The following is a 14,015-nucleotide window of genomic DNA, read 5'->3' as shown; positions in this document are numbered from 1 at the left end:
CCATTCGCTAGTAAAGTGTGAAATTCGATATCACCTGAACCGAATTGAATATATTCATTCGGGAAAACTTTCTGATTCAATTTACTGAATATTCGTGCAATCACTGCAAATGTAATTTCGTGTGGGTCGGTATTTATAGGAGAATATCCTATCATTACTGGAGAAGCCTCAAATAATCTTCCACGGCGATTTTGTGTTAGTATTAGCTCTCGTAATATATCGGCAGTGGAATGGGGTAAAATGCACTAAACACACTTCTCTGAAGGTGACATTTGCAGTGTAACGTGGTATTCGATCATTCAACACGAAATTAATTTGTTTGTACAGTGTTAATTTTCCGATTCTGACGCCGTGAGAGGAAGTCCGTCAGGTGGTTGGGAAGGTGTGATCAGAGAAATTCCCGGAGCAGTTCCGGAATGGGTGGTAATATTGTTTACGTATATTTGAGCATAACAAATATGTTCGTATTGTAAGTGTCCGTGTTTGGGAGGGAGAGTAGATGTCAAACAGAAATACAGAAAAATCAGGCATCAATAAGCTCAAACAAATTTCTTCTTACGTTCATATCAATGAAGACCGTCGTATTTGAAATAGTGTATTTTTGACCTGACTAGATATTTTTGACCTGACTAGATATTACTCTGAATGACATAGATAATCAGCTGTTTAAAAACATAAAAAAGAAAGAAGATTTGGATGCACGAACTTTGGCAAAAAAGAGCAGTTGAGGGTGAAGTCACCACCTTATATAAGCCGCTTGTGAATGACGAGATCAAGGAATATTTCCGAATGTCCGAAGTCAGTTTCAACTCGCTGTTAAGTAAAATTCATCGGTGTCTTGGTGGTGTCGCTGTCATCGGTGTCTACATTCCGATTAGCAGTGACTCCCCGAGAGAGGTTGGCAGTTTGTTTAAGATATATTCATTGATTTATTAACAAGATTTCTTTGTAAATGTCAAGAAAACTCCAACCAAAAATTGTATAACGATCATTGAGATGGCTTATAGTTTGTGTTCGTGTCATGATTTCCGATATTTAAAAACAGGAGACACGGAAAAAACCATAGCATTTAGATACAGACTTGGAGCTGTCTACCAGATTGTTCACGAGATATGTCATGTAATTACCGAAAAATTAATCGACGATGCAACGCCGAAACCAACAGCAGATATGATTTTTGTGGAATTTCCCGCTGTGTCTTGGAGCCACGGTCACGGTTATGTGCCCTAGCACAAAATTTAGCTAACCCCTAAATGAAAAAAAACAGATTTTTTCTCATTGTTCTTATTGAATGCAAAATATTTTAGAAAAGCATGTTATCCATTTTAGAGATTCACGCACTTCTCGTTACGGGTCTCGAGAAAACACGCAGGATACTGGTGAGATCGTTCCTTGGAGATGTTTTTTTTAATATTTACAATCTTGTACTGCTCCTTACTAAAGGTCGGGTTGGACTAAACTCTGTTGATTGTTCGGGGAACATTGGATTAATTTTTTTTCGTATTAAACGTATTAAGTTTAAGACGCGCGCATGTAGTTTATAACCGTACAGGTATTTTTTGTTTTGAGACCGCGCTTAACTAGGGTTTTTGGTTGGATAGTAGATATCAACATTACTTCGAATCGCGTTCAATTAATGATAATCGAGTGATATTTTGCCTGTACCCCAAGCAACCAGAAGTTCCACAATTACTTAAAAAATTCACTTTCTTGCTGCTTAGAGGTTAGAGGTATACGCGGAACTTTTAGAACTTAAAAGTACAGATCACGCGTGAACTTTCTAGCTGCTTAAGAAAACACGTTGACAATTTTTGACAGTTCGAAGTACAGAACAAGTTTCGCGTGAACTTTCTCGCTGCTTAAGGGCTGAGGCCAGTAGAAGGGGCTGGGTCCACTAGAAGATTGATAGTAAAGGGTGATTTTTTAAGAGCTTGAGAACTTTTTTAAACAATAAAACGCATAAAATTTGCAAAATCTCATCGGTTCTTTATTTTAAACGTTAGATTGGTACATGACATTTACTTTTTGAAGATAATTTCATTTAAATGTTGACCGCGGCTGCGTCTTAGGTGGTCCATTCGGAAAGTCCAATTTTGGGCAACTTTTTCGAGCATTTCGGCCGGAATAGCCCGAATTTCTTCGGAAATGTTGTCTTCCAAAGCTGGAATAGTTACTGGCTTATTTCTGTAGACTTTAGACTTGACGTAGCCCCACAAAAAATAGTCTAAAGGCGTCAAATCGCATGATCTTGGTGGCCAACTTACCGGTCCATTTCTTGAGATGAATTGTTCTCCGAAGTTTTCCCTCAAAATGGCCATAGAATCGCGAGCTGTGTGGCATGTAGCGCCATCTTGTTGAAACCACATGTCAACCAAGTTCAGTTCTTCCATTTTTGGCAACAAAAAGTTTGTTAGCATCGAACGATAGCGATCGCCATTCACTGTAACGTTGCGTCCAACAGCATCTTTGAAAAAATACGGTCCAATGATTCCACCAGCGTACAAACCACACCAAACAGTGCATTTTTCGGGATGCATGGGCAGTTCTTGAACGGCTTCTGGTTGCTCTTCACTCCAAATGCGGCAATTTTGCTTATTTACGTAGCCATTCAACCAGAAATGAGCCTCATCGCTGAACAAAATTTGTCGATAAAAAAGCGGATTTTCCGAATGGACCACCTAAGACGCAGCCGCGGTCAACATTTAAATGAAATTATCTTCAAAAAGTAAATGTCATGTACCAATCTAACGTTTAAAATAAAGAACCGATGAGATTTTGCAAATTTTATGCGTTTTATTGTTTAAAAAAGTTCTCAAGCTCTTAAAAAATCACCCTTTACATATTAGCTCTCTCCGGACAGTACCAGCCTAGATGCCGTGTGGAATCCGGTGGAACAAATGAACCAAGAATAGATCCACTGGGTTCCTGCTTCCATGACGTAAAAGGCGACAATTGCAGGAGTTTCTTTTTCCTTTCAGTTAGCAGATATTTTCAATGTTTCACTTCTGCTTACTCTATTTTACTAAATTATCTCTTCATTCAACCTATCAATTTCCGTCTAGCTTCAGAGAAAAGTTTTATTTGGAATGTTTTCTTCTTCCATGTTATTGATTATCTTTCAGGATTATAGATTGAACGATAAAAATCAACTTTTGCGCAAATCCGTTGATATTACAAAGTTAATAACAGAGATAACATATATCGGTATATTGAATACATAGTAAAAAAACTCTTCTTAATCCACCTAGTGGTGTGATAATGCCTTTCTCTTCTTTCATAACAGTCTCATGAAAATATATTTCATACTTTTATTAAATAATTTCGGATACTAATTTTGACACCAATTGATTCAGATTGATTCGAGTAGTTCACAAAAGCATGCGTCAGTGTTTATGTCACACAGTTCTCAGTCCACTTATGAAATTTTCGAAATCGAAAAAAAAATTTGATGCCAAAAGGCTTAGAATTGCAAGAAACGTCGAGATTTAGTGTCATCTCGAAAAAAAATTTGTTTGAAAAAGTCGAATTTTTGGGACTTAGAAAAAATATCAAAATTGTTCTAAGTCCCCGCAAGTTGATTTTCTCAAAAAAAATTTTTATTGAGATGACACTAAATTTCGATGTTTCATGCAGATTTAAGAGTTTCGCAATCAAAAAAAATTTTCGATTTTGGAAATTTCATGTACTCTCCCCTATGGTGCTTTTTCAAGATCGAAAAATGTCAAACCTTTACCTCCGGGCAGCACCCCTTACGCATGTCCGATTTAGCTCAAATTTAGCATGAAGGCTTTTTTCGAGGTGCCTAAAGTTTTGAGCACTAGAGCTTAACGAAAATAGAGGTGATCCCAAAATTTTGTCACCCTCATATATAGAGGAGCGGTAAAAATCAACGTGTTTTGTCGGTTACGTCATATATCTGGAACCAAAAGTCACAACCATTTGATCTTCGAACTTGATCAATGGCCCGACAGAAGCTTTCAATCGAGTCCAAGTTTGTTAAAATCGGTTCAGCCATCTCTGAAAAAATTGAGCACGTAAAAATACAACGCTTTTTGTCGGTTACGTCAGTTATACAATCATATCTCCGGAACGAAAACTCACAGCCATTTGATCTTCGAACTTGATCAATGGCCCGACAGTAGCTTTCAAACGAGCCCAAGTTTGTTAAAATCAGTTCAGCCATCTCTGAGAAAATTGAGCGCGTTCGAATATCTTCGAAAAGTGCACACACATACACACACAGACATTTTCCGATCTCGTCGAACTGAGTCAAATGGTATATAACACTATGGGTCTTCGAGGCTCCGTTCGAAAGTCGATTTTTCCAGCAATTCTAATACCTTTCTATAGAGAAAGGTAAAACACTTGATATCAATATTTCAAACAATAAATTGATATTTTACTTGGTAGCTGGCTGCACAGATCAACCAATATAACTATAATTTTAAAAAGTAATTAAAATAATAAAGCCGAAATAATAAAGAATCAAGACGCGCGTGAATTCTGTTGATATTTATTTGGTTTTATTATGATTTATGATTTTATAACAACTGTTTAAAATATGTCAATGCAATGAATCAACTATTTTGTTCAAATCCTATTCACTCGTTTATTTTGTATCACGTAATTTCATTTATAAAAAATAGGGAAGTTTTTCTTTACGCGATAGTATTGCAAATTTTTCTCCAGTTTCCTCGAATAAGAGCTGTGAATCAAGACTTTCCGGGACATCCTATATTGAAGTCCCGTTCACTCGGGAAGTCAGTGAGTTTAGTGGTGCATCCGAACATCTTGAAATCGGAACATACTGAGTCGCGCGCGAATAATACCAATACTGAATTTTTTACTAACAAATGTCCTTCTATACGGCCTCTAGTAACAACAAGTGTTGTTATAACATCCCTTCCCATTCCTTAGGCGATCTACGTTCGGGCCTGGCCGGCGCCGGTACTGATCAATGAATTTTGGGATTACCAGAAGATGTACATTGAAGGATGATTTACAAATCCTAGGTCGGATCATCTAGAAACTCCCTGTACAATTTCAGCTAATCCCGATCAGTAACGGATTAGCAACCAGGGGTGGTCGCTCAAGCTCAAGCTTAAGGGCTGATGCCAGTAGGTCACGTATAACCACGTGCCTCACTCTGCGTATTACATTTCTCTCCATGCTCTCTCGCAAATGTGCAAAATGACTCTCGATGTGGCCGGGTGGCCAAGAAAGTTTTGATATTTTGACTACACCACATAAAATCCAATAAAGCTACCAGTTGCTTGGCAGCCTTTCTGAGGCGATAACATTCACTTCATTTTTATCGCGACAACATATATGTTTTTATACACTAATCGCATCTAAATTAAATTATCTAGACATTGTCAGGATAGATTTTTGATCCATGCTTTTGAGGGCGAGATATTCGATGAACAAGTTGAAAGACAGTGTTTTCAGCTATGCAATTCTTCCTTCAGGAAAAAGACTTTCTTGACCGCTAAAGTCAATTATTCATTCTGAAATTTTCACGGAATAATCTAAACTAAATTTCTAAGAGATTGTCAGTGCGGTTTTTTGATATTCGTCACCGTTTCTGAGAAAATCAGATTTGAAACGTGAAAATAGCCCTCTAAAACAGCCTAAAACACACTGGCCTCAACCCTTAATAGTACACGTGGTACTTTTGGCAACTTGAAACTACAGAACAAGTTCCTAGTGAATTTTTTCGTTTTTATTTTTCTGAATAAATTCCGGGAACCTTTTGATCAAGGTAGTATTGCTGGAAGAAGAATAGAAGATTTTAAGATCGCTCATCGATTCATCATTTTGCCATACACTACAACTGAGCGGTGCTTATCTATAGATTTCTCTTATAGCTGCTTACTTTTGTCTCTTAATTTAGTTGAAATTTATATAAAATAACACTAAATGTGATGCAAAATATGCAAATAAATAGACATAGAAAAATTATGTAGAAATATGATAAACGCACTTAGGAAAAATCCTGTAAATTTACGTCTTTGCTGAACGAATTTTTCTATTGATTTAACACTTGATGATGCCTTCTGTGTTGTCCACTGTAAAAGTATTCCCTTTTTCGTTTTCCGGCAATTGGCGCTGGGAATGCAGGTCAATCCTATGCCGGTGATAGACACGTCAACAGAACGTAGAATAACGGTGATCTAATCAATGCGGATCACATGATCGCCATGGAATAGGACAATGTTATGGGTTGGGGTAGATGCAAAACGCTCAAGCGTAGGCTTGTTTGAAAGCTATTCTCGACCAGAGAGCCAGAGGTGACTGGACCGATTTCAACAAGCTCAGGTCCGTTTGAAAGCTACAATTTGGGCAGTGATTAAATTCGAAGTTCAAATGTTATAAGTGTTATAATAAATAAGATATGGTGTTAATGTCGTATTGTAAGTTCTATTGTAAAACATGTCATTTCCACTTCGATCTTGGCCCTGCTTTTCTCTGCTGTATTTCAGGTCTATGAAGCAGTTCGCTTTCACATCTCATTCAAGTCAGTCGATAAAACAAAACCGCTTACGTTCAGGACGGAAGAACCCAAGTACAATATAGTGTAGTGAACAATAGAACGATCTCGAAATGAGTGAACCTAACGACCAAAGGTACCGCCGATACGAAAGAATACAATTATTGTTGACTTCAGGCAGTGCAAAATTCGACCTTCGATACGAGAACTTAAAGGTTTGCTTAAAGAGCAAATGCATCTTGACATTAAACGTGTGCATTTACTTCAATGCAATAAGACAAATAATGTTGTTTACATCCAGTTTTATAAAGAGTTGGATGCAATTCAATTCGCAAAAGACAATAACAATGTGCACTATGTGGAGCACGAAAACATTAAATACAACATTCCTGTATATATGAAAGATAGTGCTATAGAGTGCGTGTGCATGATCTTCCCTCTATCGAAAAAGAAAAGTGGAAGAACTTTTTCCCCGGTATTCTAAATGGCGTACGTTTGTTATGCATGCGCTTGAAGAGGCCTATACCTTCTTATGTGACTTTCGGTCAGGATACAAGAATCCCGTGCAAATCACTTGTTACCTATGACAATCAATATTGTCAAAAAAAACTGTCCACTACGGTAAGCCAACCCAACCCCAAAAAACCCCAGTACACCAACCCCAAAAAACCCCAGTACATCGAGACAGCTATCAACAACAATGAAGCATCCTCCTCAATGAAATCTATGGACGCAACACATTCAAAGCAAGGTACACCAGCAGCAGCTAACAACGCATCCAACACCTGGACAAATAAAAGTAACACCACTAATGATTCCACCAACAACAGTGACACCGAACCAATGGATGGGAACGAGAATAGCGATCAACTGCCCCCCTTAAATTGCAGGATGGCAATGAAAACGCCTAGGAAAAAGATGATAACTAGATCCAGTCATAAGAAAAAATTATTTTGTTTTTATTAATGTTAAACGGCCAAGTCAAGCTTATATGCATATGAGTCGAAATAAAAAAACTCAATGAAAAAAAGGTCTATGAAGCAGTACAAACGATTATTGCTTAAGTATTTTATTATTTTGTCTCCTCTGACCGAGGGATAGGACAGGGATTAAATCGAATGGGATAGACAAGGGTTATATCGAAAGTTTGATGGAAACTATCATCGATGCAAAACTAAATAGGATTGCATTGAATTTTCAATCAATGGAACTGTATCTTTGAACTAACACTTAATTTTGCGATTAAGTTATAATGAAACCTACAGAATTGTAAAGTAACTTCATGTTTAACTATCTACTTCAAATATGTGCATGAAAATAGATGTAAATTCGCAAAATATGTTTATCTGTGTAGGCTACGTCACTCAAAAGACCACTAGTTCCGCAGGTACGAAAGTAACCGAGGTCATAAAAAAGATAGGTTTCGTTCGGCCTGTTACCCAAGCGACAAATTCCATTGCGGTAAACAATTCGCAACGAAAAGCAAGGGGTTCTTTTGCTGAAAATTCACACTAGAATTTGAGAGTTTGATCATCCGTCTGTGCTGCTAAAGAGCAATATGCACAAAATTATATCAATATGTAAGAACAGGATCTCTACTGTATCCGTATAACTTGTTTTAACATCAATTTAAAATTATTCCATTTAATTTTAGTAAATCTAAGAAATTTTTACTATTTCGCCACTAATGCCACGAATCAGTGTCTGACCGATACCAGTATTTCGTAAAATTAGTGGCGAAATAGTAAATATTTTTCAAAAATAGTGGAATCAAATGGAACAATTTTCTTTTTCAATCAATTTAGATCATTCCACTAACCGCTCAAAAAAGTAATTTTTGAATTATGCATATTATGACTTGACAACAGTTAAATTACACCGACATTATTATTGAATCGAAATCTATCTAATTCGTACGTTTTTTTTTCCTTTGTAGGTTTCAGCGGGTCAACATCTGCATCTTAGCGGTGACCTTAAAACAGGTGTCTCAGTAGCGGCTCAGCAAGGTGTGTTCTTCAGTCAACAGCAACAAGCGCAACAGCAGCAATCCAACCAGCAACAATCTCAGCAAAATACCCAACAGCAACAAGGACCACAGCAAGCGCAGCAACCTCCCAATGCTGGTGTTCCTAATCCGCAGCAACAACCTCCCAATCAAAGCAATCCAAACGGAGTTGGAGTCGGAGGAAACCCCAATAATCCTAATGGACCTAATCAAAATAATTCGCAGCAACAGCCAAATCAAGCTCCTCCCAACTCGCAAGGTAAGATTATTACTACTTTGCTAGCGGGTAAACAAAGGAGCTAAAATTACTATCTGTTATCCACTTTTGGGGAAACTTGCAATCGATATTTACTAGGTATTGGGGTGGCTCCCAAAAATTTTCATTTTATGCTTGAAACATACACAGATTTTGGGTTTTACGTTATGCGAACAATCTTTTGTTCACTTGTAACCATGCTTTTATGTAATCAGAACCACCCGAGGGAACAACCTTGCAACAACCCATAAGCATTTTCTTTATTTTCAAATGAAAACTCATTTCAACCCTCATCGTTTCGAAGGTGCAACCCAATTCCCGCCAACCAACCGTTTTCCCACGTTCTCAGTATTGCTTGACACCCTAACAGCAAAACAACCGAAAGTCCTCACTTTCAGCTCCCAAAAGCATTTTCAACTTCATGACATTTCATACAACTCACCCCTTTCCCGAATCGCCTGTCTCTCCTACTTACATTCCCCTACCTGAACTGAAAAACTTTGCGAAAATCTACAACAGCCATACACGCATTTATGCACTCATTATTCGGTTGTCCAAATTTATTATCATTTCATTTCGACCTATTCACTGACGATTTCCATATAATCTAACTACCAACGACTTATCGAGTATGCTTTTATAATGTAAAGTAACTCATTTTCCCCTGAACTGATCGACTCTGGTACCGAAGTTAGAAGGGGTTTTTTTCCTCGACACGATAGATACTAACATGCGCAAAACGAACACCGAACGAACCGATTTCTGTTCTGGACTGTTGTAGTAGTGCTAGCTAGTAACGACAACCTTTCTGGTGGGAAAAAAAGTGGCACATCATTCTCACGTAGCAAGCCATGGATGCCAGGAGAAACAGACGAAGATGATAACGTGTCCCAAGAGGGTAGCCGTACTGTGTTTCCACCTCATTCAGTGCCTTTTGCGATGGTGTGGAGTTTGGAAAACTTTTTTCGAAAACGAAGAGTTTCTCCATTGGTTTCTGATGTATGTATAGTGAAACAACAGTCATTTGTTGGGTGTTTTGTCCAACTACATTTGTGCTTTGAATTCCATTTACTCTCTTTGTCAGTGTAATTTTTATTCTCAATACATAACAAGTGTGGTAAATAGCAAAAATATTGAAGTATTCCAAATACTACACTCCTTTCTCTTAATAGTCGTGAATCGACAGAGCTTCGAAACACTTTCAATTCCTGTAACTGTGAATCCGCACTGTGAGCCATCAAAAGCCATCGTCCATTATTAACATCGCATCCATTTTATGACTTCTATCAAAACCACATGTAGCGTTCATTCCCCACATCCTTGCTGTATTCCCATGCCACCCACAACAACAGCGACGCTGGATCGACATTGGGAGCCTTCTTTTTTGCCTGAACGAACACTACTCACCAGACAACCGTTTCTTGGTAATCTAGTCAGCCTCGTATCCCCCAGCACAAGCTAGACCAGTTTACATTCCTTCCAACTCAATCAATGGGGAAAGAAATCTACCACCCCATAAGTGGCAAATCTGTCACATGTACATGGACTGTACATTCGACACACACCAGCCGACTAGGCGACGAAGAAAGAGCACATACGAATAGCAGCGCACACGGCATGCTATTGCAAGGAAAAATATTAACCTAAAAGCAAATGCTTGCTGCGCTGTTGCGTTTGTTATCCTTCGTGGGAGAGGTGGCTCTGCTGGTTCGTTTGTGGGGCGATTTGTTTGATTATGTGCAATGGAAATCTTATTTAATATTGTTAAAATGATTTGATTTTAGTATTTAAAATTCATTTTCTTACAACTTCCATCTCAGTTTCCAAAACTGAATGAAGATTGGTCAGCAATCAGAACTACTGGAATCTTGAATTCAAGGGAAAGATACTAACAAACATGCAATAAACGTATTTTCGATAAACTACAGTATTAGTTACTGATCCTTATTAAAATTTTGTCCGGCTAAAAAAATAGTATGCAAACAATTAAAAAGGGGAACTCTGCGGTTTTTTTTTCAATGTAAGGCGATTGTACCAATAGTCCTCTCATCATTAGTCGAGTCAGCATTTCAGCTTCCGGGCGTATTTTTAGACCCATACTTAGAAATCATCTTTTTGACAGTTTAATTAAACATCACGTTCATTATTAGACAGTTTTAGTTAAATAGTAGGATAGCATGTCTCGATGAACAATAGATTGGTATTTTTTTGTATTTGTTTTAAATCGTGGATTTGAATAGATTTTCGGATTTTCAAAAACAACTCAAACTTTTAAATTACGATTAGGTTTATCGGATTTCGATATTATTCACAGAAACGAGTGAAGAAAATTCGAACCAGTCATGGCTTCGGATTTTTTGCACTATATATCCACGAAAAAAATGTCTAAAATAAATGTAACTTCATTTCCCGCACGGAACCACCCGCGATCCCATTTCAACCAGAATATTAGTTGATTTTCTGAATTCGATTGGTTAAAATTTGGTACAACTAATCGATTGTTGTTTTATCTAAACTGTCATTTTTGTTTTTCGATTAGCAGAAACGATGGTTGAAACAACTAATTTAACTGTTTGAAAAAAATTGCTGTCAATTAGTGAAGACCAGTGCTGTAAAACTTCATTCAATTCAATTGAAACTGAATGTGGAACACATTGACGATCTCTCTAATGCAGTAAACTTCACTCTCTGACACACACAACGTTTGCTGACGGCCCGAACGGGCAGCATTCAGTCATCACTCGTTTCTCTTCAATCGAGGCTTAGTTTAACCACCGTTGGTTGATCTCTTGAAGTAACAAAATATCTCTTTCAATAGTGTGAGAGCGGCCTTCAAATGAGGTTCATGTAAACATTCGAATTGGTTCAAGATAATAGATGAAAGACTAATCAGACAGCTGAAATATCAATCCAAGAATACACATTAATTAATTGTTTCCTCCTTAAGTTTTCATTTTCAACCCTTTACTCCATTTATAATTCTATTCGATCGAAATTGCTTACTACCAAGAGCGAAGACCATGAAGCAGCTAGACTACTTGGCACTTGAAACTGAGGAAGCAAAACTTCGAATGACTAGGTACGATTATTCAACTGACGATGAATGCTGGGAGCTTCACTTGGAATTGGCAGCATAAGTCAAATGAATTAGTAGGGATATGCTGACGCTCAGTGGCCATAAATTTCATTTTCATCTTATATTATTCGATTGAAAATGAAATTTTACCGCACTGGTGAGGACACATACCTTTCAATTTCAACAAATATTTTAGTTGAAATAACTGGTGTTGTTATTGAAACAAAATTCTGTTAGTTGAAAAACTAAATCGGTATTATTTGTTTTAGACATTGCAAATAGTTGAATCAACTCGAACAATGTTATTGATTTTCGAAAATAATCAAAATATACTTACTGATACACGTCATGATCTATTTGAAATAAGTTCGGTATGTTGAGATTCATGAAATAAATATCGTTGTTAAAATATAAACAGTATTTTATATTGACATGTAATATCATTAGGACTGGGAAAACCACCGATCACTGCTGATTTCAAGTGATGTTAACCAAGGAATAAATTATCATTACGAAAGCTTGAGCTTGGGTGCATCAACCGCTGGGAATTGGAATTTTGCGACGGCAATTCAAACGCGCCTTTTAAACGCAGCGCATTCTGTGTGTATGAAACCCTTCGCTTCTGTTACTTTTATAAATGAAATTCATGTCAAAAAGCGTTTTATGGCTAATGTATGAACATCATCATAGGCATCAAACAGCTGGAAGTAAAACAGTCTGCTGGAAGTAAATCAATGATCGAATTAGAAGCATAAAATTTTTGCGCATACCTGAAAGATTACGAGATGATCATTCATTAACATTTTTTAATTTGTCACCAAATCTATTTCATCTTAAACAAGGTTAACTTTATCACAACACCGCTGTTAGATAAACACTTGTTATCATAAATTTCTCAAATCGAATGAACACAATTTCACGAAACGTTTTAACCATCGATGTTGTTTTCATTGATATTTTGAAGCGACGCGAACAGATTTCAACTAAAACAGTTGTTGATTTTGCATTGCGATTGTTGTTTTGCTTTCGACTGTCTCCGGCATTTGACAGCATTCAAAACAACATATTTTTCAACTACTTGAATATATGCAAATCAAAAACCATATTGGTTGAATCAAAAAGAAATTAGTTAAATTTACTATCGCAAAAATCAAAAACTGCGATATCGCAATTTTATGATCGAAGGGTTCTCCGTGCGGCTAACCGGAATTATGAGCGCCTTTCAGAGCATTGGCAGCAAGTGAACATAGTAATTTGAAATTATTTGCATTGGCTGGACCAATGTTCACTACCTTAGGTTCAAATGAAAAATCCTAGGATTCCATAGAACATTCCTGAATTTAGCCAAATAATTATAAAAACGGAGCTCACTCACTTTTCTTCGAGATGGCTTAACATAGATTAAATTAAATGGTAACTGGTTCTATACGAAGTTTCTGAATTTTGTTCGGATTTGATTTCCGGTTCTGGATTTACAGGGTGTTGAGTGTTTGAAATTTCAAACCGTCTTTTACAGCGACGATGCTAAATAACTAGGAAAAACCGGTTTTAATCCACCTAGAGGTGTAATGATGCCTTTCTCATATCAATCATACTATCATATAATACTGTGGTATTCTTCAAAATAATTTTCTTCGATTCTTGAAAGAATAACCGAAATCGGTTTGTTTGACCCTCTACTGATAAAAACTATCAATTGGAAAACATGATGATATACAATTTTTAATGTTTCCGGATCCGGAAGTCGGATCCGCATGAAATTCAGGAATTACGTATGGGACCACAGGACCTTCCATTTAAACCTAAGTTTGTGAAAATCGGTAGCGCCATCTATGAGAAAAGTTAGAACACATATTTTCTTTTTTTTCACGTTTTACCCCATAGCTCTCGAACCGGAAGTCGGATCCAAATAATATTCAGGAATTTTTATGGGACCTCAAGACCTTTCATTTGAATCTAAGTTTGTGAAAATCGGTGGAGCCATCTCTGAGAAAACTTAGTGCAAAAAAACGTTACATACACACATACACACACAAACACACACACACACACACACACACACACACACACACACACACACACACACACACACACACACACACACACACACACACACAGAGAGAGAGACATTTTGCATACTCGGCGAACTGAGTCGAATGGTAAATGACACTCGGCCCTCCGGTCCTCG

General features: G+C 37.3%; 1 protein-coding gene across 10 annotated transcripts in view; it reads left to right on the top strand.

Moving 5' to 3' along the window:
• LOC131437501 (neurogenic protein mastermind) overlaps positions 1 to 14,015 on the top strand; it is a 256,373-nt gene that overhangs the window by 231,770 nt on the left and 10,588 nt on the right. For all 10 annotated transcript variants that reach the window (XM_058606888.1, XM_058606889.1, XM_058606891.1 and 7 more), the window contains one exon: positions 8,427 to 8,754. In XM_058606888.1, the coding sequence (XP_058462871.1) occupies positions 8,427 to 8,754 (328 nt within the window). The remainder of the gene's footprint in view (positions 1 to 8,426; positions 8,755 to 14,015) is intronic.

The sequence above is a fragment of the Malaya genurostris genome, chromosome 3, assembly GCF_030247185.1.
Source record: "Malaya genurostris strain Urasoe2022 chromosome 3, Malgen_1.1, whole genome shotgun sequence".
In the NCBI taxonomy this organism is placed as follows: domain Eukaryota; kingdom Metazoa; phylum Arthropoda; class Insecta; order Diptera; family Culicidae; genus Malaya; species Malaya genurostris.
Note: the sequence above shows the minus strand (reverse complement) of the source record. Positions and strands in the feature narration are given on the sequence as shown.